The following is a 26,356-nucleotide window of genomic DNA, read 5'->3' as shown; positions in this document are numbered from 1 at the left end:
TGAACAAGTAAGTTAGAAATGTGGTTGCAACAATCAAACAATGGTAAAAAAAATTTTTTTAAAAAGTTGGTACTTTGGCTGGTGCATGTATAGTCAAAGAGTAATAAAGTGGGAATGGCATTACTTGCAGAACAGAACATTTAGGCATTCTCTGCTTTTGTCAAAAGTTTTGCATCGGCATGTTACAGCAAATAAATCATGGATAACAATTTTCTTATTTAATCTTCCATCACTCATCAATAAAAGTGAATTCACAGCTGACATTAACATACATGTGCACACACAAGCTTTGTCCATTCAGAATATTTGATTTCATTGAATACTCAGACTTTCATTGTATATTATTGAACATTCATTCAATATTCCCAATAATAATTTCCTAAACAACACGCCATAAGATGATATTATATTATCCCCACATTATAAACAGCCAGGCCAAATGTTCACACTGAACGTACCAGGAATAACACCTGCTTATCTGAGTTTGATGCATTTACACCAACCAGTTCACAGTGTTTTATTTATTTGAACATGCAGTTGACAAAAGTTTTTTTGCTAGCACTAATCAGTTATGAGTTTCATCCCACCTATGCTAGCCCATCACAAATGACAACTAAATGGCTTTATTAACCATGTTGTTAGCCATGTTTTTGTTTTTTATTGCTGGACCTTGATGACCTTGATGGACCTGTCCAAATAGCTTCCTGGAATCCTTGAGCAACAGATGTGAAAGGTCACCTGCCTATCAGACCCTGCCACACAGCATCTATATCAGTACCATACAAAAGCAACAGGTCAGGTCTGCACTATAGATTATTATCTCATATTAAGACCACATGCAGCACAGGAAAGAAAGAATATCTGAAAACATTTCATTTGTACTTCTTACATCCATTTTTAAACTTCCTAATCATAAGTAGGGTACTCTCATGTGCTTTGCAAAAATGCACACTGGGGATCTTCTGTGTACTTTAGTTGCACATTAAAGGAACTAGCTGTGATAAAAAAGGTAAACAAAAGGATAGCCACACCACCAAAACACAGGAGTGGAAACTGATTATATAGATCCATGTCATGTCATACTCACGTGCTGCTTGGATAAAGATAGCAGCTGATATTTTATGCTTGCTTTTTCACTTTAATTAACGCACAGTTAATTAACAACATCTGCTTTTCAGGTGAAACTGGAATATTACAAATATTGTTTGACTGCTAATTTTGCTTTCATTAATTAAATCCTTGCACACTAAAAAAAAATAATTTACAGTTTTGTTGAATCAGGCAAATGTTTTGATGACCTTATATGGCTGGACCATATCGCAGTAAGATTAGGGGGTTAAACTGAGGCCTGTACTACGAAGCAGGACGTGGGGTTAGCGAAGTAACTTCAGGTTTAACTTTGGGTTTTCAGTCCTACGACGCTGGTTCACTTCTTACCGGGGTTCATCACCATGGTAACTTATGCTGAACAGCTTACCTGCTCCGGAGCCATGGATGTATAATAGGAGCTCTTATAATACATCCATGTCCGGAACAGGTCAACTTCAGAGGATCACAACCATGGACACTCAGACCACTGACGAATCAGATCACTTGGAAAAAAAGTGTCATCATTCCTACAAGATCCCGACATGGACAAAAGTCCTGAGTTTACAATGAAGTGACAAGTAAAAAAGAATAATATATATTTTTATAGGTCAGTGGAAACATTTTATTGTCTCCTGTAGCAAGGTAGTTTTGATACAATTTGTTGGAAATATTTTGGATTTAGATTTTTGTTTTTTTTTCTTTTGGCTGGACTGATGTGTTTAATTTAACCACAAGATGGTGCCATAATGTGTAAAGCAAACACAGGTGGCAATGCAGGTGACAGATGATGCCTTGATTAAATGATGTGATTATCCTACAGGATGCCTTGTGATGTTTGGTAATGTATAAAAAGTGGTTTTCAACCCAGCATTCCTATTTGGTCCCTCATGAAGGCGTAAGTCAAAAAATTAAACAATGTTGTTTAAATAAAGAAGAAGCTGATGAAACAAACAAGTCTGTGTGTGGTTCTTCTCCTTCAGCTCAATCCTTAAGAGGCTAAACTAAAACCTGGAAACTCTGAAACAATCGTAAATCATGTTTAATCAGATGTTTTCATCTGTCTTTGTTTTCATGTTCATTTATTTCATCTATTTATTTGTTAATATGTATTTTTGTAATGGCAGTATTTATATGTATGTTCATTGTAAGTTATTATTTATTATTTTTTAATTCATTAGTTCTTGTTCTATGTAAGCTGTTATGTCTTCCTGATTTTCCTGTTTTAGTCAGCGGGTCATGGAGATGGGGGTTGTCAGAACAGGGAGACAAGGCAAATTGCAGATGATTTTTATTTTTTGTTTTGTCTCAGCTTCATGTGCAGTATAGGCTTTATAAATGTTTGCTTGCATGGTATCAGTTAATAAAAGCATTTCCTACACAAAAAAGCTGCTCACCGCTGATGAAGAATATGTATTTAACCAATGCATACTTAATAATAAGCATATCATTCTTTGGCAGAGTTGCCCACTGTTTTAACACTGCATTCTGTGGGTTTTTCAAGGAGCTGAACGTTAAGGTTGCAGTCATGTGCCAAAATGAACATCGAAACAGGTTTTTCTTGCTGTAATCATTCCCCCTGTTCATACTGACCATTAGAAAGGTCAGTATGAACAGGCCATAATGCACTTACAATGTAAGTGATGGGGGCCAAAATTTACAGTCCTCCTTCTGTGCAAAAATGTATTTAAAAGTTTATCTGAAGCTAATATGAAGCTTCAGCATCCAAATGAGTCAAATCAAGTAGTTATCTTTCAACGTTACAGTCTTTTTAGTGCCAAAGTCCCTCTTTTTGTTACTATACTTCCGCCGCAGCTCAACAGAGAAACACTGTCCGAGGAAACACAGAGAGGGAATTTGATGTTAAAAATGTGGCAGACATCCACTTCATATGACTAACTCAGACTGCTGAAGCCTCATATAAGCTTCAGATAAACTTTTAAATGCATTTTTACACAAAATGACTGTGTGGACACACTGGATTTTGGTCCCAATCGCTTACACTGAAAACACATTTGAAGGGGATCTTTCAATAGCCACTATGAACAGGAGGAATGATTACAGCGAGGAAAACTTCTTTCACTGTTCATATTGACACCTGTCTGTTGTTTTAAGACAGATTTGAAAAATTGTGAACCTGTCCTTTAAGCTTCGGCAATAATAGGCTCTTATTATGGAGGGTGACCGGAAGTCTGTTCCTATCAGTACGCAGTTACACTATTAACAGTATTGATATTTTCGGCTCTTTGGGCTGTTTATACATTCATGTTTGGACTGCACAGAGATCTTTAACTTTCCAAAAGAACGTTGACATAACAAACAGAAAGGTAAGAATACGAATAAACATTAGCTGTAAATATGACCCAGTTACAAGGTAGCGAGCCACCTTCAAAAGTCACTGAAAAAACACAGCGGTCAAGCCAGCCGCCACGTTATTTCTTTCTGTGCTTACATTTGCATTATTACGGTAATGAGGTTTTTGCACTTGGAGGAACTGAATAGTCTATCGACAAAACGCGGTTTGCCGTCGCTTTCATTTCCATGTTTCATTTACTTTACAGTCGACTAATAATATTAGGGTTGGATCCCAAGTGGAAAAACCTCATTTCCGTATTAGCGCAAGTGCGCGCAGAAAGAAATGACGTGGTGGCTGGCTTGACTGTGACTTCCGAAGTGGTGGCTGACTTGACCGTAGTAAAAAACAACAACAAACAAACAAACAAAACAACAACGTCATAACCAGCGACTTTGTAAAGTGCTGTCATCACATAACACAGCTGTAGTAGCATACCGGATGTCAAGTTTTTTGCTAACTGACATTATTCTGTACTGTAAATTACTGTAAATATTGGGAGTTTTACAGATGTTTTGGTAGGCTAAGCTATCTTGCCGGTGTTGTTAATGAACTATTGGATGAATGTACAGTATATCTATCTATTCAGGTGTTTGTTGAGGTCAGAGTGGCACTCTCTACATCATCTGCACTAACTACAGTACATACTACTCCATTGCTGTTGGTGTATTTAGTTTTATCACCGTGAAAGACATTTGGAGTCCTTTTACAATCACAGGTGAATATTTGCACTGGGAGAGGAAGTGATAAAAAAATAAGCATTCAGCAAATCCTAATGACACTTACAGTAACTTGTGTCAGTATATACTGTCAGTATAGTTTTGGTCCACTGTCTACAATGTGCTTTAATAACTCTTTTCTGACCTAATCAAAGCATCTTTGCATCCACAGATGACTTCAAGATGTTCGATCCAAGCTTTTCAGTCTGATCACATCCACTTATGTGAAAGAGAATAAATAACTCCGTGGTCAAAGTCAACTTTTCCAGATATTCCAGGTGATGAACTTTGCTTGAGCACAGAACTCATATGTTGTTGTCTTGCCAACAAAAAGCACAGTGAGCATACTTTTCAAAATTTTCTCACTTTCAACACCATCCATCTCTTGAATATGTGATTGGAATGCTCACTGACCAAATAGCTTTTAGCTGTGCAGCTTCCCTTGCTGCACCATTATCGACTTAGCCCTGTTACACAGTATGTGGCAAAGGCCACAGAAACAATCATGAATTGATAACTCAAATAGATGGTGCTGAGCCTCATAAACAGTGCCTGTGTAGGCCTTTTGTACTGAACTCAATGTAACAGTTTTACCCAGCGACAGACTGAACTCACTATTTTGACTGAGGTCACTGTCTCACTGAAGTCAAACAGTTTCCTAAAAAAGAGCGCCCTCATGAAAGTGCAGCACCATCATTTGTAGGTCAGTCATATGTTTGTTTTCTTCGAATGAAAGAGTGGTTTATGTAAAGAATCACCTCACGTGTACTGTTAAAACCACAATGAGTTTGATTTAACAGTCTCATCACAAGCTTGTAATACAAAGTGACTAGCAAACACCACTGTATGTTTTGTATTGCTCTTCAGTGTTTTTGTTTTTTTTCTTTTGGTTTTTTGCCTGTGGAAAAAGAGACAAAAAATAAAACCATACAAAATGGGTGGAATAGCAGATTGCCTTGGCTGAGCCAGTCAGACAGCTCTCTCTTTCTGCATTCTATTTTTTATGTCCAATACCACAAATATAGATTTGACTGGCTCCACTGTGTGTCACTCTAATGTAAATTTGTGTGTGTGTGTGTGTGTGTGTGTGTGTGTGTGTGTGTGCTGATTTTTAGGTGAAGCATGCTGACTGCTGTCAGAGCTGTGAGATGTTCCCTGAGATACTTTAGGAGTATCTCTATGTCTGCTATGGACTCAGGTAAAACACACACACATACAAATATAAATACAATTTCTCTTTGTGTGCAGCTCAGGAGGTAGAGCGGGTTGTCCACTAATCACAGGATTCGGGTTTTGATCACAGAATCTAGCTTGGTGGCTCGCTGCCATCAATACAGCCATTTACCATGTGATTGTCTGTTATAATCAGTGATTCACTAACAAAGACCACGCCATTTGAACAGTATAAAAAGTTAAAGTTAAAAATGTATTTGGATTGTCAAGAGGGTTCAGGATTTGACGAGGATAAAGTATGGTGGGCTGGATGGGGGTCAAGGAGAGGGATGAAGGGGGTCGATGGCATGGGGTTGACCGGGGACGAAATGGAATCACAAAGAGGCTGGAGCGTCTAGGAACCCGGGGGTCGAGACTCAGGGTAGGGGACATGTCTCAATGAGCTTTCTGCTTCGTCATCCTCCAAAGTTAACTCATTGGATTAAGTGAGAATGGGCTCTTTGAATGTCGCTGAGGAAGGTATGGAATCTTGGGAAGACTAGCAGTCGAGAATTTTATTATTTAATTTTAACAGTTGGTCTGGGATTTCTTATTTGGAAGCGGTTGAAGCGGCTCCACTGCGGAAGAATTGGCCAGAATACGGTTAGGAATGTGGACTGATTTTGTTGATGTGGGGAGGTTGCCTGTGCGGAGAGTTTGGTAGTGGGGCAGGAAGTCTGAGTGAGGGATGAACGTTTGGCATAAGATGTGGTTCGGACTTACAGATAAAATGCCGAAGTGTGCTTGAAACAAGGCTAGGTATGGTGCCCCTGAGGACAGTTTTATGGAGATGTTAGTTCGGCTGGCGTAGACGTGTATTGTGGAAGATTTAATCTTGAGAATGGAACGGGCGAAGGTGGTGAAGCAGGAGAGGGTCAGGATGTTGAGTGAAGGGAACGAAAGACCATGGGAGGCATGGAAGCTGAAAATGGAGGGACCGGCTTTCAGGTGGGAATCTGAGTCTGGTGCCAAGGATTTAATTTCTAGTTTATTATGTTCGACGACGATGTAGTAGGCTGTATGAACAAGGATGACTGGAAGACCGCTCGAACCCCCAAAGAAGGGCTACGAAGATGACATGGTATGGTTCATAGAGAGCAGGGGAAATGGGGGGGGGGGGGGCGTTCAGGTGGCTGATCGGAGGCGAACCACCTACTGCTGCGTCTGAGCACAGCAGGATGAAGTTGGGTAGTGTGGTTGAAAGCACTTGGGGGCGTCAGAGGATGAGGGGGTAGGATGAGAGCTGGGAGGTTCATAAAGAGCTGGATGATGGTCGGATACAGAGGGATGAATGAGGGTTGACGAGTGGCGTGAAGAAGGGTCAAGTGGAAGGAGGCAGGAGCGACGAGGACTAGTTAGAAACCGCAGATGGACCAAGAATAAGAAAACGGGCAAACTGGCAATTGGGATGGTCAGTCGGAGCATGGTTTTTTCGGCATGTGATGTTTATGGGTGTATGAGAGATCAGCGTGATCGCAAACCGTGCGTGGTGGTGGGATAAAGGAGGGTCGAGGGGTGGGCTGAAGGAGGTTCGAGGACTGGGTGGAAAACGTGATTGAACCAAGGGAGGGAAAGTGGATGGCATGGTGGCCGGGATGGTCCGCAGGCGCATAGTGTAGGGCATTTAACATCTATGGATGTTAGAGATGATGGCACGATTGTAGACAGTGTTCAGTGGCGGGATGAAGGACGGTCGGCGGAGGCCGGAGTGAAAGTGCCGGTGGGCACGGCGTTGAAGACGGGTGGAGCGAGGGGACCGGCGACAGGGGGTGCTAAAAACACAGAAAAAATACAGTTGGGTGTTGGGGAAGGGAGGGGAACAGGGATAAAACAGGAGGAAATGGAATGGGTCCAGTAGAGGGAGCACCGTGGCTCAGTGCGACTGTGACTGAGGTAACAGCAGGACCAGAGGTGGCTGAGGGAAGAAAGAGAAGAAAAGAGCCATGGGGGCGGGTGGAGCCCAGAAGCATAGAGGTAGCTGCAGCTGAAGGAAGGGAAGAGGAAAGGATGAGGGGATGTATGTGCGGGGGTTGATTGTGCAGCCTGCAGATACGGGGATGAGAGAAAAGACAAAAAACACGAGACAGATCGGACAGGGAGGGAGCAGGCACAGGGGAAGATACAACCTGGCCCTGCGAGAGGGCTGAAGCAGTTGGCTGCATCGTGACGTCATCGACGCGTGGCATTCAGGTGGCGTTGGGCGGGGAACCCGGAAGTGAGTGGCCGTCCAGAGCAGAGGTGGAGGCAGAGAGGAGCAGGAAGAACCTGGCTTTGTTGTCAGCTCGGCTAAACGGGATCCGGAGTTCAGCCTGGCCTTCAGCCGGGGCTGAAGAACTCTGGGCTCTGTTGTAGCAGGCGATGTTGTGACGTCATCAGTGTGCGCTGGCCCGGTGGCAGACAATGAACCCGGAAGAGCGGGAGGATTTGAGCTGCCAGTGAGAGGGTTGATGGAAGTAGACTCTGCATAGAGTTGGAAAGTTTGTCTTTATCATCGTTTCGTAGGAGTGGGACGACCGTCTCCTTGAGAGCTCGCCGAAGGTGAGCAAACATCCAGCTGGAGATGTTAATCGCTTGGAAAAGAGCCGTGTCCGAGTGGGCCATTGCGTAGATGCGTGTGGAGCGTCTGGATCCCAGCTGATCAGAAGCGTGGCGTCTGGAGGAGAAGGGTTCCATGTGGATGTGGTGGTGAAGGAGATATCACGTTGGTACTGCTGGATCTGGTCGTGGGCTGTATGTTGCCGAGGAATGTGGATCACGGAGCACGGGCGGGAGGTAAGCGTTTGCGATGCAAGCATGTCGTAGGTCGCGTGAGAACTGAGATGAACGGGAGAGAAAGGGGTTAGTCCGTGGATGTATTACAAGAGCTGGATACCGGACTAAAAATGGCGCCCATTCAGTCCTATAGGAATTGCTTGCCTGGCGCATACGCCAAACAAGTTTCTAGCTTCCAGGTTTGCTTCCGCGTTGTGCGGCCCACTGAATATGCGCAGTAGTGTTTCCCCCACTGGCCCCGCCTGCGAGTTCCCACTTGGCCCATAGACTTTACATTGTGATGACGTCACATACATCCATGGGCTAGACACGTTAGACACGCTTATATAGGTATGCGCAGGTGATTGAATTTAGTGAGAGAGAGGAGCGTGGTCTTGTTCCTGAACCTTTGTTATAATAATAACTCCATCATTAAAGCAAGCACTGTTGATATATTTTTGAAGCTTTGATTTGTTAGGAGTAATTTTACCTGTTTAAAATCTGTTTATAGTTGTTAATTTATCAGAAGATAATAACTGTAACATAACAACATAGACTAGTATTTCTTATGTTTCCATGTATGTAAGTTTTCTTGTATGGAAGTGTTAGTGGTATCACCTGTACATATAAACTGTAACAGTAGAAAGATAGAAAGACATTGTGTCCAAACTGCAGTCTAAACAGACCTGAGCCTTCAGTTTGGATCTCATAGCATTTCCTGACTAACTCTTGTTTTTCCTTGTTTCCTGTCTCTCTTGTTCATTGGTCAGTTTTTGCTGTCATGCTTTAGAGAGCCTACGAAAAAAAATCTTTTTTATAGAAAATGTAAAATATAGAGACTCAGTGAGAATCTCAAAATAAGTATATTTTACAAGTCATCTGATAAAATAATCCTGCACCTTCCTGCATGGTACTCACCAGAAATTCACAAGAGTCGTTTGTGGTCTGTGTCACCCTACAGTCATCCTCTCTTTTCTTGTAATGCAACATCACAAAGCCTTGAATGGTTGGTGCACATACTGTAGGCTGTAATTGGCATAATATTGGGAGTTACTGACACACATTAGAATGCCTGTTAGCCAGTCACAATGCAAGGTCAGAACTAATTGTAGTTTAATAGAAAAAAGATGTGTTGAAATGTGTCCCTATCTGTTCTATCTGCACTAACTTTAATATATTTGAACACACTTGAAGCCATAAAGACACTGGGGGGCAGTATTGACTGAAAAATATCAAATCCTGCAGTATATGTGTCCTGTTGTAGTGTCTTAGAAGTTGTGATCACAGCCTGGCTGTTTATTTTCTTGCTGTTATTATTCCTTTATTTTGCGTGTGACATGAGGACCTCAACTGAAAGCCATTTTTCCAGTGTAATATCTGCTGAGCAGTGCAGGTCACAGAGCAGTAGCACCTCTGAGCCACAGAGCAGCAGCAGAGTTCTAGTTTACATATTCTTTCACCTGTCTGCCCTACACCTTATTGTCCCCTTACATTTATTTTTTTATTGCTACTTTATTGCCTTAAAAAATGATTTTACAGACAGTAAAGATAAAGGAGAGAAGGAAGGAGAGTGGTTATGATATTGTATGTGAGGGAGTTGGAAAGCCAGACTCAAAGTTTGTTCTGTCTCTCTCTAATCCTCTCATGAAGCTATATTTCTGTCTATAGATTTGTGTCTGTCGAACTTTTAACACTTTCATCTCTACAGATATTCCTCTCTGTTAATAGTTCTCTCTTTACTGCTCCATTTTCCAAAGATTAACCACATCCATCTCTTCTTCAAGAGAACATTAACCCTAGTGAAACATGTAAGACCAGACCAGAGCCTTTGGTAGACAGAGTTTGCCCCTGTTATATCATCAGTGATGTGTAGCTGCTCCATCTAACAAGTATTTGATATAAATGTTTAACAAAGTTCTTCTCCACCACTACAATCACCTGTTGCTGTAGCCGGTCTGTAACAGTGGCGGCGGGGCTGCCACTGCAGTTTGCATTGACCCAACCCCCTGTGTCTGTGGCTCTGTTTTGGGCCAAGGGCTAGAACCTTAAAAGGTTGCAGCAGTTTGTCCCAAGAGTAGAATAGTAGTAGTCACAGTAAGTTACAAAAGTGTGTGTGTTCTGTGATGGAGCAGTCGGATCGTTTGAATTCTCTGAGTCCTGCTGAATTGAGGCTGTTGATCAGACAGGAGGATTACAGAATCAGCACCACGACTGGATTAGCTAACGGTAAGAACCAGAGGGCCGTAACGCCCAGCGCAAGAAGCGCTCCAACTGTTTGGTGTTTTTCTGACCTTGAAACCTGCTTTGCGCGTCTGTGTGGTATTTTGGTGACCAGCGCACGGTGCACAGGTGGGAGGAGAGGTGCAGACAGATGGGAGGTTCATTCAAATGAAGCAGTACAAAGAGTTGTATTTTGGTTGAAATTTGATCCTAGACGTTGCCCTGAAAAGAGACGTCTCAGAACCACATCTGTTTCTGACTCAGCATCAATGTGCTGCTGCTTTGATTTTATCAACAAAGTCAGTAAATCAGTCTGCATTAATCTGTAATGAATGTGAGTGACTTGCCGTTATACTTGTGTGGTCAAAATAAAGTTCAGTGTGCCACCCAAAGTGCTGCAGGTGACACCAGGACCATGCAGATTGTTTGTGGCAATCAACTGAAACCTCAGATTATGTAAAACCAGTTTTTTAAAGTCTCCCTCCACTCAAACATGTTTTTCTTATTGTTCCTTCACTTGGATGTTTGAGCTTCACTGTGCTGAATGATTCACATTCATCTGCTGATGCAGGAAAGTTTCTCTGTGCTTCTTTTATATCTGGGTTAAATACTTGTACGTAGTATGATGATTTGTGACATCACAAGTAGTTTGGAAGACAATCATGGTCAAATATGCAACTTATGCTGTATGACCTACTGTATATGATGTGTAAACCTGAAGCCTCCAGTGCACAAACACTGAGAATGGACTTTACAGTGAAGTAGGAGACATCTTGTGTCCAGCAGTTAAACTTTTGAAATGAACAATATTTGCATATTGATAGATTCTGGATTTTTCAATGAGGGTGAAGGAGTAGATCTAATTTTTAGGACGTTTTAACTACATAATGGAACTTTTTGTGGAAAAAACATACTAGAACACAGATTGTTACTCGCAGCAGAGTAGTGTTCTTTCATTTTAAGTATCTAGTATTTTAAAATATCTATATATGTGTGTGTGTGTGTGTGTGTGTGTGTGTGTGTGTGTGTGTGTGTGTGTGTGTGTGTGTGTGTGTTTGTGTGTCAGGATACCAGCAGGCTAACGTAGTCATCCTGCCCAATCATCTGGCCAATGACTTTGAGGCGTTCTGTCGCAGTAATCCCGCTCCCCTGCCACTCCTTTATCGCAGCCAATCAGGAGAGACCTCTTGTCCACCTCTGGCTAAACTTGCTGACATAAGGTAACACATACACATACATACACAGCACACTGAGCAAGCATCCCATAGGCAGCCATTATCTATTTATGTTCATTCCTCCTTGTCATGAATGATTTTCCAAAGAGATTAGAATGATTCACCTCTATACAAACAAATGTCCGCAGGTTTCACATCAACTCAGTTTTGGTTCACCCCTCCCCCTCTATTACTGGAGCTCTTTTATTGGTGTCTCGCAAGTGTGTTTATATGCAGTTATTAGATTTTTTACCAATATGCATGGAGCACCTGTGTGGTGTAAAGATAAACCAGTTACACATAAAACCTTAAGATAACCCTCGTAATACACCACTCAGCACACTGCTCTATGCAGATAGAAGTGCAGGGTAGCTTTTTACTTAAAGGATAATGCTGGTGATTTTCTGTATTATCTCCACATTCAATGCATTTTTTTTGTCAATGTCATTATGAAATTCAGGGCTGTGGGATTCAGCAATCCCTCTTGTTGCCCTACCTGAAACTGATCCCAGTGAGTTTCACTCAGTGAGATAGATTTTAAATTGGGGAGAAAGTGTGTTGGTATTGAATTGTCAATCAGTATCAGCAGATACTGTGAGTTGAGGTACTGGATTCAGTATTAAGGGTAAAGTTGTATATGTGCAGATGTAAATATTCTCATGTTTCATCTCAGTTATTTAGAGGGCATACTTGAATGTTCTTGTATTATTTATGTACATCCCACAAAATTAAATATGAAAACTTATTTTGTGGATGAATATGTATGTATTTCTTCAGGAATTATACCATTTGTTGCATTTTTCCTTTATTTCTGTTCACTTTATATGTAAAGTAAGCAAGACACCTCGACATGACACATGATTTTTGTATTTGTTTGTGTTTTTTTGTGTCTTCAGGACAGATATCTCTCAGTACTGTGTGTATCAGGAGGGTCGCCTGGTGAAAACGGTCTCCAGTCTGCAGAATTACAGCTCTCAACCAAGGTAGCTTAACAAACACAGAAAGCAGTTTGATACAGTTCAAACACAGAGAGAGCTGTGATGTGAAGAGCTTAAACAAGATAACTAAATGGGATATAACATTCTGTTATATTTGTACCTGGATAAACTCAGGTCACCCAGAAAGATAACAGCAACAAAACAATCTCTCCCCCAGTCATGACTGGGTTCAAATCTTATACATAAGAATGATAGTTAGGCTACATAATACAGCTGTGATTCAGATAATAATTAGGAAAAAAAACACCAAAGAGAGCATCAAAGGAATTCAGAGGAGGCCTTAGGGCCGGGAATCAGACCTCCATCATTTTTAATATTGACCAAAATCTTATTCATTTTCTTATTGAGAGTTAGATGAGAAGATTGGTATCAATCTATATCTGTCCGTTAAATGTGAGGCTATCATCAGCAGCCATTTAACTTAGCTTAGCAGTTTCACCTTGTTTGTTTAATCTGTCCAAAAACTGTCATAAAAAGGTGTAAAAACAAAAATTTGTGGTTTTGCGGGGGTTCTGTGCCAAACTATTTCTCGGCCAAGAGCAGTGAATTTCCTATCAACATTACTGTGACAACAAGACTTCCAATTAGTTAACCTAAGAGATGTTGGTAGACAGATTTTGTTACCTTTGTACAGAAACTGGCTAGCCCCTGCTTCCTGTCTGAATGCTAAGCTAGGCTAACTGGCCGCTGGCTGTAGCCTTATATTGAATAGATATGAGAGTGGTATTGATCTTCTCATCTAATTCTTAGCAAGAAAGAGAATAAGTGTATTTCCTAAAAGGTTGAGTCTATTGAATTGAGTCCAAAATGTCTCGTCTAAATGTTTAATGTCTATTTCTTTAACATTTAAAAAGTTTGACTTCTTTTGTTAAATGCAAAAAGGTTTTGCAGAAAAACATATTTGTGTATCTCAAAGCATGGTATAAAAACACAGTATAGTTTTCATACTGGTACTGAAATTAAGGTCTTGTATTGGCAGTTGTATGAAACAGTATCGAGCCCAGGAGGCAAGGCTGGATTACCAAGCAGAAAAGTGCCTTCAAATGTTGTTGAAGGTCATCATGTGAAAATACACATGTATAGCTGAAATTAGGCGACCATAGCTAATCATGTTGTGATAGCCTATAGTGTTACCTCCTTTAAGAATTTGTCCCTAATATCAATACTGTGTATTCACAAAACAGCACCATCATCTGTAGACAGTAGATTGTTTATGAGTTGGCCTGTCACTTTAGACCAGACTCTGACCCCTGCATGTCCATTCATTCAGACTTCACTCTTTGCATACTCAGTATTTAACAGTTATTATTCATTACATAGAAAATTACAATATCTATTGACCTGACTATGTGATTCTACCAGCCTCACCTCTCCTTGTTATTCAGCTCCAGGACTGCATCGGGGCAGCTGGCCGTACATCATGGCCAGTGGTCAGACATGGTGTGTTTCTATCTGGGCTGCAGTTTTGGCTTCGAAGGCAGACTGAAGAAAGCTGGAGTCCCTGTCAGGAACGTGGAGCAGGGCAGAAACATCAGCATGTACAGGGTATGGTGCAAATGTCCTCTAAGGTCCTCATGCCTCTTTTCCCCTCCTTGTTGCTTTGATGTTTTGAAAAGAAAAATGATGGGATATACAATAGCTGCAGGAAGCTACAGTAGGACTGGGTTTTAATGGACCAAATACAGATGATCATGTTTCATGAAGCAGCATTATAGAGCATGATGAGGGATGATCTCTCACTGCTAGGATTCACAAAAATAAAAATAAAGGTTGACTGCATTCATTCAATGCATGTATATAACTTTAAATGTTCAGTCAAATGTACTTGTGGTTCTTGGCCAAATGGTTAGATGCGTCACAATGTTGTGAATGTGATGTAGGCACCTAAACTTTTTGTCTCACAGTGTCTGCCAAATGAATAAATGTAAAATGTAAATGTCTATGGTGTGAACACACAGTGGTCTCTGTAAGCATTTGGACAACGGAACCATTTTTATGTCTTGGCTTCATTGTCTTTGTCACTTTTGATCAGCATTTCATTGGTTCTATATTGCACTCCACAATACTTGTGTGTTTGTGTGTGTGTGTGTGTGTGTGTGTGCAGACTTCAGTTCCCTGTATTCCAGCAGGAGCGTTCAGCTGCCCTCTAGTGGTCACTATGCGTCCCATTCCAGCTGGCCTGCTGGATGCAGCAGTGGAGGTTACTCACCTCAATCCGCTAGCACATGGAGCTCCTGTACACATAGGAGACCCAGGTAAACACACAGACACATACAGTGAATGCAGGATAACCACTTTAACTCACCAGTATATGTAAAGGTTGGTATTATCTGTGTGTGTAGCTCTGCTAGGCATACAGGACCTGTCCAGACCAGACTATGGGGAGCGAGTTGAGCTGCAGCCTGGGGATGTCACAGTCTTCTGGGCCTGTGGAGTGACTGCTATAGAAGCAATACTCAGCAGCAGTGAGCATTATGATTGTCTAATTGTGGTGTCACTTTGTAATAATTACAAGAGCTACTGTGACTTGTTTGAAACTGTTTAGACCCCATGATTGAAGTTTGAGCTTCTACTTTTATCTGAGATACAGTTAACTTCAACATTCCCATATAACTCAAACAATCAGGTCCAAATTGAGTTATTTTCAAGAATCTAAATGTCTATGGAGTGATTTGACCAGCATTATCTTCTGTCTCTTTCCAGAGCCTTCTTTGGCGTTCAGTCATTCACCAGGCTGTATGTTCCTGACTGACCTACCAGACTCCTCCACTTCTTCCCCCATAACTCCTCCCCCTGACAGCGTGGACCCTCTAGCCACAAAGCTCTGTCCTGAGTTGACCCCCCTCTGCTTCCTTGTATCCCACAATCCCTTGTTGTACAGCCTGGCATCTCAGAAGGCCGTGGCAAAGATCAGGCAGCTGGAGACGATTATTGGAGAGGACCCAGGTACTTGGTTAACCACTCGGGTGCAGATCCATTACTTGTTGGTTCAAATGCAGTTTATTGCTTATTCCATTGCTTTTCTCATTTGGGTTCACATGTGAAATGTTTGGTGCAGCAGCTGCGTCTTCATATTTCAGCAGTGAAATAGTTTATTATTTATTTATTGCACATTTGTAGTGGAGCGTTGTTTATGTGATATAACATCCAGAGGTCTGCTACCTACTTGATTATTAAAGGTAGAGTCACTTCTGTTCCTCTCACACATTATCACAAACGGAAAGAAAATTGTCCCATGTGGGCACAACAGTCCATCCACACTCTCCGCCTCTCTGCAGCCTCCCCACTTCTCACTCGACCTGCCTTCAGCGTCCACAGAAGCAGCCGTCTGTCAGCTGCAGCTCCTGGAGAGCTGAGAGGACAGCGGCCGCACAAACTACCTTCACCAGGCTGACTGACAGCACAGATTTACTGAACCAAAAAAGTTTGCATGTCGGCTTGATACAGTTAATAAGTTGAAAACATATATACAGCGGGATATTTGTGTGATTTTAAACAGCTGCCTGCTCAGATTACACTTCACTAAACGTGACAGAAACAGACTCGGAGTGTAAAAAACACAGGAGGCCTCTGTGAGACTGTCTGGGATTCAGTGTGGATTGATACATTTAATAAAATGGAAGTTTATCTGTTCTGTGAGAAAACACTTTCTATGTGAATTGGACAGAGCCTCTCTCTCCAGTTCACCTGCCCTCTCCCACCATTCAATGGGTGCTGGAGACATGATACTGTCATGTCCTCACACAGACAGCTGATCTGATGACTTCCCCCTGTCTTTTGCATAAGCACAAATGCAACTGGCTGGATTAGTGTGGTATGGCTTGCTTCGAGCCACTTTGTTTGTTTCCCATTTACAGAGCCAGGGCTGTGTATGAACACAGAACGGACAGCTAGCAGACCATGAGGAGACATTTGCTGAATTTGACAAAAAGTGAACAATCCTTCTCAAGAATCACTGACTCTACTTTTAATAAACATGTAAAATGCCTTTATATACATTTTATATACTGCTTATAAAGGCTGAATAAGAAAACATAAAGTAAACTAGATATAAACATTGTTAGATTTCTTAAGTTTATAGAAATTGATTTAAGGCATCTTGGAGTGTAAAAGCTATCAGAGGGAAAATACAGGGAGTGAAAGAAATGACACAGAAGCACGGGAGAGGGACAAGAGAAAGACAGGGTGGAGATGAAGACAGATAAATGAAGGGGATGATGGATTATCTGGCAGCGTTCCTAAAGTACACTAGGCAGTGCCTAAACATTGTGTCAGTATTCTTGCTTGTATTGCATTTGTGGCAATTACATTTGGGCATGAAACAGTATATCAGTCATAACTTCAATAAAATTGATTGAACTGGCACTAATGGAGCTGCTGGGTATGCAATTTGGAAAACAACTTCTCTGCTGCTTTAGCTGGTAGAAATGCAGAAGCAGCGATTATAAAACAATATAATTTGATATAAAACGGTCTATGCTAAATAGTAAATTATAAAGCCAGGAAATCTAAAGGATGTAGGATGTGAGAAAATGTGTTTAAAATATCACCAAAAAATGCAGTCAAGTTGTTTGATGGTGTCCAACCACAGAAGAGTTTCTCACCCTTAAACTTACATTCTGAGGGTCCTTATGGTTATTATAAGGTATGGAGAGATAATGGAGGGTTTGGTGGTCCTGTCTCTTCTGGGGAACCACTAAATGCTCCTCTTCATCTTGAGGTGAGCACCAGGCTGGCACGAGATGGATTTGAGTTTGTCACTCTCTGTCAAACAGGTCAACGAGGGATCAGAGCTTTATTTGTTCAGGATGAACTTCTACACTCCTGCCTGGCACTCTCTCACTCCTCCTCTGTCGCCATAACAACTGGTTTCCCCACACACTACATGCACAGGTACACGCACATACACACATACACTTCAGACAAAGGTACAATTACTCATTGTTATCCAGTTCTTCTGAAACTCTTATTAGTTTTTTCTCACCACACATTACCATAATCCATCCACACACTAGTGTACAGCTCAATATACTCTGCTGAAAAGCTTTGTTACATAGTTAATTATTCAGTATGTGATTTGTTTGGCACCAGTGTTCTGCTATGTATCAATCCTAGATACTAGCAGAACTTATCTTTACTCTAGCCAAAAGTGAGAGCAGGGGAGATCAGGTGCAGCACCTCATGGAGAACCATAAACAATGAGATGTGTTACATCTGCAGCAGCAGAGAAAAAAGCAGGGAGTCTGTCATGGTTTACCTGGTACCAGAGATAGAAAACACACTCAACTGTCACATCAGCATGAATAGAAAACAGTGTCACACATTACTCTGGGTCTGAACCTGTCCCTGGAAAACATAAAATACTGTTTGTTTCTTTTAGCCCTCCTGACGAGACAGACGGCCCACCTGGAGCTATCGCCATGGCGACCATGCTGCTGTCCCTGGGGAAGCGGGTGACGATAGTGACAGACAGGAGAGCCCTGGAGATGAACCAGGCCATCATTGATGAAGCTGTGAGGACAGGTGGGAGAGAGTTTTAATTCAAGTCTGGGAAACCTGCTGTGAAAAAATAACGTCAGCCTGCACCCAGGAGCTGCTAACACGACTGAAAGAATTTCATTATTCCGCTTCACTTCTCTTCATATTACATCGGTTAGTGTTGTTTTTAAAGAGAATGACAATACAGCTGTAATTCCACCCTCAGGTGTGCTGAAAAATACAATTCCACTGGTCACCTTTGAAGACAGCGGCCCAGACTCTGCACTGCACTTTCTGTGTCACCACGGAGATCCCAGAAAGCCCAGGTCAGCTGACCTATGATATGTGTCACCAGTAAGGCTGACGACACACTAAATTAGTTTTAGCCTGTTAATGGAACTAATTTTTTGATGGTGTCCAACTACAGAGTGGTATTATAAGGTATGGAGAAATAATGGAGGGTTTGGTGGTCCTGTCACATCTGGGGAGCCACTAGGTGCTCCTCCTCCTTGATTTTCTAGTTGAGTCGATGTTGGTGTCATTATTCCAGACATATGCACATTTTACAAATACATCTAAACAGAAATCAGCAAGAATTTAGACCATAAAAACACACAGGACATGTTGAAAGAAAGTCTCCATTTTTATTGAGTCCGTATTCAGTTACACTGCATTATACTGGATGCTCCTGGGAGGTGTCACTAAGTGAGTCTGTAATGTTCAGTACTATTTTCACAAGCTATTGATTTTTGTACAGTAGTGTGTCTCCTGCCAAGCTCACTGTTCCTAAATCCGCCAGACAGGCAGACAAGCAGGTGGTGTTAATGCAACAGGCCAGGAGTCATTTTATTGCAAGAATATGTAAAAAAAACCCCATCATATTCTATAGATGATTAAATTATCATGTGCTTATGATGTTTAATACCAGGTATGACCACCTCGTGGCGATAGAGCGCAGTGGACGAGCTGGAGATGGAAATTACTACAACATGAGAGGAGTAAACATTAAACATCTGGTGGATCCAATTGATGACCTGTTTATTGCTGCCAAAGATATAGCAGGAATCACTACTACAGGTAGTCAACACACACTGCACGTGTAGTTGAATCTGTTACTGCTGTGGCGCAGAGATGCAAGTTGTAAGCAAAATTCCAACAGTCAAACAAAAACAAACTGTTTTATCTCCATGAAAACTTGATTTAAACACTGCAGATCAGAATTATGACAGCCAATAGATGTTTAAATCATTGATCAAATAACAAGATGCTATTTTAAAATAATGCTGCAGCAGACAACTAGCAAAAATTATTAATGGTCTCCATTAGGTGGAGTTAGTTAGTAATATTAGTTATTAATATTAATATTAATGTATTTGAAGTTGAATGAAAAGAGAAACGTGGTTCTCCATCTCTCTGTAGGAATCGGCGATGGTGGTAATGAGTTGGGGATGGGTAAAGTGAAGGAGAAGGTGAAGAGCCTGATGCCCAACGGGAGTCTCGTAGCCTGTGTTGTTCCTGCTGACTACGCCGTCACTGCTGGTATGCTACTTAACAATCATACACACACTGCATATCAAGCATTCACAGTGAACACACTATGAGAGAAGTGAAACCGGTAGTGAGGGGTTTCTCCAGCATCACTGTCTTGTCTAAGAAAGTCCACGTCAGAGACCAAAAGTCAAAAAGTCATCTGCACATGCTTTTAACCATTTTGCCATCTTATCTGCAGAAATGGAGAAGTAAAAAGAGGAAATGAGCAGGAATACACAGCTTTCTGACCCAGTGATGCATTCTCCCTGGTATAGAGACATTACGAAACTACTTGCAGTGTGAGAATGGGGACATTCAAGTTCACCTCACTGTGTCTGTGAAGGACATTTTATCATTGAACCCAAACTACGTCAATGACCTTACATCTAATATCATTTGGGTGAAAAAAAGGAACCAAGTACTAAAATGTTTTTTGATCAGCATGCAATTTTTTTAGTTATCACTCACCAAACTCACATTTCCTTTCACCCAGATAAGGTTGTCAATACAATTCTTGCTATTCATTACAATTATATAAAAAAAATATTGCAAAAAGTGTGCACTAATATATGCTAAAATACATGTTGTCAACCCCGGCTGATGACCATGATCACATTGATCAAGAGTTTTAAGAATGCTTAACATTCAGCAGAGCTCAGGATTTGCCAGTCTCCTCAGTACCTGTGGGTCTGTTCACACCTCGCATTATCACATCTCCACATGTGTCTTGAGTGACCACTTGTGATCAGACGTCACTTCCCTGTTCTATACAAAAATAAACACATACACCATTTCCATTTGCAAAGACCAAATGTGTTGTTGTTTTTAACTTGCTCTAGTGCCATATCTGAACATATATATATATATATATATATATATATATAAATATAGAGTTATATGCAACGATCTCCCCGCAGCTGCATCTCTACATTGAAAGATGCTGTGCGCATGTACGCACATGTTACACACATACACAGTACAGGTTCATGCTGTTTAGAGTAAAGCAGTCGTCCTCCTGATAAAGCCTGAGCTCATTATGTCGAGCAGCGCAACAAAACTAAACTGTAGTTATCAACTTGACATGACAGAGGATTTTATCCAGCAACGTTTAGCTTCTGAAATATTTTTTTAGACAGACAAACGAAAAACAAGTTCTTTTCTGGTTTTGGTTTAATTTCTATTCCAATTGCCGTTTTGAAGAGGAAAACAGGTTAGGGGAATGGGAAAAACGGGGGGGGGGGGGGGACGGGAGGTGGATTTCATTTTTCTTAATTCACATCAAAAACAGAAAAACAAAATAATGCATTTGTTTATCTTCTTATCAAACAAGTTGAACACCTTTGGCAGCAGTGCACTTCCTGTGCCTAGTCTGCCAGAAAATAGAGGACGTCGGTTGAGTAGGTGGTCCTTCAATGTGGCTCAGGACACCTTGCCTTCACACTGCTAAATGAATGTGGTCACATGCGGCCCAGACCGCCTCCAAATGTGGTCTGAGCATGTGTGTCCTCAATACTGTCCACTTGTGATCAGATCACCCAAGACGCATGTTAATGCCAGGTGTAAATAGGGCCTGTGTTCTCCCACTCTAACCTCCTCCCTCCCTCCTGCAGGAGTGTCTAACTGGGGAGGATATGCTGTGGCCTGTGGGCTCTACCTGCTCCACACCTGCCCCTCCCACCAGAGATACCTAAAGAAAGGACTGGGACTGGAACACACATCTCCCCAAGAACAGCTCCAGGACTGGACTGCTAACCTGCCATCTGTGGACAAGGTGACACACACACACACACACACACACACACACACACACACAACACACACACACATTCTCTGAACGTTCTCTCTTTTCAGGATTGCTGCTGCTTTCTGATTTCCTCTTCATTCACAGTGGGGTTCTTATGGTTTTCTGCTGACTCACACTCTCTCTCTCTCTCTCTCTCTCTCTCGCTCTCTCTCTCTCTCGCTCTCTCTCTCTCTCTCTCCTCTAGGAGGAGTCTATCCTGTCCACTCTGGTGCGTTTTGGGATACGAAGTGGGGTAACTGCTCATCTGGCCATGGAGGTGGATGGTTTGACCTTTCACCCCACACACTCAGACATCATAACCAGACTAGTGGAGGTCACTGTAGGCTCGGCCACTTGTAACCCTTCATGACCATTCGCAGTGGTGTTTTTTAGAAGCAGCACAATTCTCCATCTGTGAGAGAGTGTTAGCGTTACCTTGATACTAATCAGTAAGATGACTGAAGCCAGTGCACATGCAAGAGAAACACACCCAAGCAGACACACAAATAATCAATGTGCCAGTGGGTGAAAGTTTGTTTCCTGTCCATTCAGATTGCAAAGGAAGTAAGAGAATAAAAATAGAGCTCTGTGTGTGTGTGTGTATGTGTGTGTGTGTGTGTGTGTGTGTGTGTGTGTGTGTGTGTGTGTGTGTGTGTGAGTGAGTGGGTGTGCGTGAGACTGTGTGAGTGATTTTAGATGCTGCCTTGGTTACTGTTCACCCCCCTTTTCCATGACAACCAGTGACAAAGCAAAGTACATTCAAGTAAAGCTATCCCTCTTTCCTCAGTGGGGCTCGCTGCTGCCTCAGTAATGAATAAATCAGAGCTCTGATACTATTTTGATATCTACAAGAATAGAAATATTTAAAAATAAAAAAATTCCACTCCCAAAGTCAGCCATAAATGGATGCACAGTAGACAGGCATGTCAGTGATCCGTCTGCTCGTTAGACCTGTCAGTGAAAAGAGGGAGCAAAAAAAAAAAAAAAAAGGAGTGTTATCATTCATCATTGTTAAAAGCATATGACCTCTGGTGTCTGTTTGACCAACACACACACACGCAGAGCAGAGAGGCCACAGCTGACAGGATAAGCGTGCGCTTCGCCTGCATTCACACAAAATCCGGCAGTGCAGCACCTTCCTGCAGGGTTGTGCGGAGGTGGGGGTGAGTTTATTTGTGCTTTAGAACGTAACTGCAGCGAAACAACCAGAAAATGTTTTATTTATCTGATCGTTCTCACTACCACTGCTCACTCTTGCCTTATATTACCATCTCCACCTATCAAACACGCCTGGTCTGAACTATGTATGAGGAGCACGCAATGTAAACACGCATTCCTCTTTTATGAATACTAGTTTATGTGTGGGAAATCAGGTATGCATGTTTTTTTGGGCAGAGTGTGCGCATCGTTTATATGTGTTGGATGAGTACACTACTCACTGGGCTGCTATTGGCCTTTGCTACCAGAGTTCAAACTGGAAAAACATGCTGCCTGTTGTGGAATCATCACATTTTTCCTGAACTATCCAGCAAAATCAGTTTAAGAGGGAAGAAATATACCATGGAGAATTGTTCTAATTATACTGCATATCTACAACATGTAGTTTACAGAGCAGCTCTTGAGTTTAGGAGTTTCGAAAAGTGGTGATTTACGTCATCATCTAAGCTGTCTCTATGTCGGACTCAGTCAATTCTCAGTAGATGTTTCTCACAATGAGAGTATGGCTTAAGATACGACAATCAAGACATAATGCAATCAGAAAAGGGGAAGGATGCTACCGATAATGTGAAGTTATGTTTGCATAACTAAGCCAAGGTCCCAGTATTTCAAAAAAGAACAAATTAAAGTGTGTGAAAGGCTTCATTTATCCATCACACAACAATGCATTCTTCTGTGAGGCCTCCTCAGGAACAGCAGCAGCATGACTGAACATTACAGCAGACAAAGTATAGAATTATAAATGTAACATGTACATTAAATGTCCACACAGTGATTTCAGCCTTCACCTTGTCTCTCTGGTATTAAACACTAGAGATGGATCAAAGGAATTAATTAGCAAGCAGACAGAGAACTTAACTGCACAAAGCTGCTTTCCACACAGTTTCTCTTAAATACAGACAAAAATGCATTTTAACAATATCAAGACATATTCTGGATACACTCCTGATGGATGTGGAGGCCCTTTGGGATGCAGAACACATTCCACACACTGCTTAACAGTTTGGATCCTAACTTAAAATTCTCATTAATATGTGACCATCATCTTCACATGTATAAATCTGACAATAGGCTCTGCATGCAAAAATGAATCCGTCTAGATAACTCACACATTCCAACACACAACCCCAAACACACTTCTGTTTTGGCATTTTCTTGTAGCATTTGCAACATACTGGGACTGTCTGGTACTCAAACACAAGTATATGCTGTATAATCAGCATCTACAATGCCCTAAACTGTTCTCATGTTCTGTCTTTTAGTTTTAGTTTTTAATGTTTTAATAAATGACTGCAAAATTCTGCAACTTTTGATCTTCTGAGCAGTTTTTCAGTGTTAGAAAAACTGAAGAATGCTTATTTGGCATTGTGTCAGTTCTTAAAAGCAAACTTTTCACCCCCAATAGAAGAAACTGAAATATCTGTCACACATTATGATGAAAATGAGCAATTATTCAGAAAAAAAAGGATTACCACTGGAAGTTACAGAGTGATTCAATGAAATAGATGCTTATGATGCAGCTGTTTATGAGATGATTTGCTTTTGAATTTGTTTATGTATTCAGACTTTCAATGATGATTAAACATTGTTGTAAAATGATTATTATTTTTGTTCAGATTGAATGTAATGTAAATAAACAGAATTGCCACTGACATGAAGTGTGTCTAATAAATGTTGTTTTGTTTACTTTTAGCCATGCTAGCAGCATGGCTCTATGATTGGCAAAGTCACTCTGTCAGTCTGTCTGTTCACCACTTTGGTCCATAAATATCTCAACAATTATTTGATGGATTGACATAAAATTTCATACAAACATTCGTGTTCCCCAGAGGATGAATCCTACTGACTTTGTTGATCCTCTGACTTTACCTCTAGCGGCACCGTGACACTGTATACAATCAGTATGTATGCAGTGTGGAAGTGGGATACAGTGAGTCTTGTTTGCTAACCATTCTGAACCATAATAGCAACTGAGCTGGTTCTGACAGTTGTTGTCTGCTGTTTGTTAGTTTGTGTCTGCTTGCTCATGGGGGAATTGTTGGGTCTCTGTAAATTACAGAGTACGGTCTTGACCTGCTCTATGTGAAAAGTGCCCTGAGATGACTTTTGTTGTGATTTGGCACTATATAAATAAAAATTGATTGATTGATTGATCGCTGTCAGTGCATTATGGAAAGGTTTTTCCCTTGCTTCAATGAAAAAAATAAAAATAAATGTTTTTCTGATATATGCAGGGTAACTGGCTTTCCCAACAAGAGGAAGAGTGCACTCTTCAACTATCACCATAATAATTTATAAATGTAACAGTTATGACAGTAACTGTTGTCAGCATGTATGTTCATTAGCAGTAACTGAAACAGTGAACAGACTTAATATTGAGCTTCAGAAAACATGAACGTTGTACAACATCACATATCAAAGTCATAACTTACATAATTCTGTAGTTTTAGAGTTTGGCTAAACAATTATTTCTTTTCTCAGTGTCTTTTCAGAAGGAGCACACAATTGGCTGCGCAAGAGTTAAGAATATTTCCAGAAATCATTACATTTATTATATGAATATGCTGTGTGCTTAACAACCAAAAGGTAATCTAGTTTGACAAAAATTGATTTGATCTGTCCTCCCAAATTAACTTCCTTGTGTCAGTAGTAGCAGCAGGCTCCACCTTTAATGAACACTGCAGCTGCTTAGGTCTTAGGGTTGAGGTTAGGTGAGTAAAACAGTTTTCCAGAAAAAGACTTGTTATGAAGAATATTACATTTAGTTTTTATGGATAATCACAAGATGTCTTTTTTATAGCTGAGCTTTAGATCAGTGTAAGTCACAGTCTTCTGATCATTTTTCTGGGTCAGCACATAAATGACTGTCTTTGTGTTTACACTGATATTCTCATCTGGCTTCAGGTTGTCCATTTATTTTCCACCCATTTTTGAAGGGGAAGTCTCTCAGCTGCATTCACTGTCTCATTTCTTGACTGAAATCATGTCCTTCTTAAGAAACACACAGGATGATGGAATGGCAGGAACAGAAAAGTGAGTCATGCATGACATTATGCTGCTATTGCTGTGTGTTATAACAGTAAATACTTTTGCTGTCAAATATCAAACTGAATCTATGAATGCAAGATAATAACTTTTATTCTCTGCTCAGTGTTTATGTTTGATCTGAGCCTTTCGTGTTTGGCTGTATTGATCCTGTAATAGATTACTTTAAATTACAGGTAACATTACTAAAGGTTTACAGAAGCAGAAGCATCACTTAAATTATATAACAACACTGAGTCACTTACTGTACTGTATGTAGAAAGCTGCTGTCGCTGCTCTCTGAGTGGAACCATGTTGGAAGTGTGTTGTGTAAGCACATCGACACACCCCAATTGGTGATGTCACGCCTAATCTGTATCCTGTTAATTCCATAATTGCAAAATATGTGGATGTTGCTTTTTGTAATCACAAGCAAAAATATATTCCTCATCTTTTTTTTTCATTGTGATGACCTTTTGACTTTCTATATATTTTCAGCTTCATTAATGAGCTTTACACATTTACTATATGTATACAGTATGATGTAAGTGTATTATTCTTGTACAAGAATAATTCCTTTAAGTACATTGGCAATATTTTCTGATGAAAAAATGTTTGATCCATAAATGCAAATTCTCAAAGCCCCACTTTAATCCAAAGTCTCTTGCACTTTTTAAACCATATGAATAACCAGTATAAGTTTCTCACTACTGTATCAACACTCTAATGTAACCTGCAATTTTATGTCTTTTTTTACTTTATGTATTTAT

General features: G+C 40.9%; 1 protein-coding gene across 3 annotated transcripts; it reads left to right on the top strand.

Annotated features, from left to right (window-relative positions):
- Nucleotides 1-3,277: 3,277 nt before the first annotated feature.
- On the top strand, nt 3,278-24,214 carry dglucy (D-glutamate cyclase). 3 transcript variants are annotated; one of them, XM_042389303.1, is made up of 17 exons: nt 3,621-3,780; nt 4,029-4,157; nt 4,331-4,436; nt 5,274-5,356; nt 11,408-11,561; nt 12,452-12,538; nt 13,939-14,098; nt 14,658-14,808; nt 14,896-15,018; nt 15,257-15,499; nt 17,329-17,446; nt 17,934-18,076; nt 18,258-18,357; nt 18,960-19,108; nt 19,451-19,570; nt 21,172-21,332; nt 21,550-24,214. In XM_042389303.1, exons 4-17 carry the CDS (start codon nt 5,281-5,283, stop codon nt 21,712-21,714), a joined length of 1,950 nt encoding a protein of 649 aa, XP_042245237.1. In that variant the 5' UTR covers nt 3,621-3,780; nt 4,029-4,157; nt 4,331-4,436; nt 5,274-5,280; the 3' UTR covers nt 21,715-24,214. The 3 variants fall into 3 exon arrangements, with proteins under 3 accessions (XP_042245235.1, XP_042245237.1, XP_042245236.1); XM_042389301.1 differs by lacking the exons at nt 3,621-3,780; nt 4,029-4,157 and adding an exon at nt 3,278-3,413; XM_042389302.1 differs by having other exon boundaries at nt 3,621-4,157.
- Nucleotides 24,215-26,356: the final 2,142 nt, after the last annotated feature.

The sequence above is a fragment of the Thunnus maccoyii genome, chromosome 16, assembly GCF_910596095.1.
Source record: "Thunnus maccoyii chromosome 16, fThuMac1.1, whole genome shotgun sequence".
In the NCBI taxonomy this organism is placed as follows: Eukaryota; Metazoa; Chordata; class Actinopteri; order Scombriformes; family Scombridae; genus Thunnus; species Thunnus maccoyii.
This window is presented reverse-complemented; position numbering and strand designations above follow the sequence as displayed.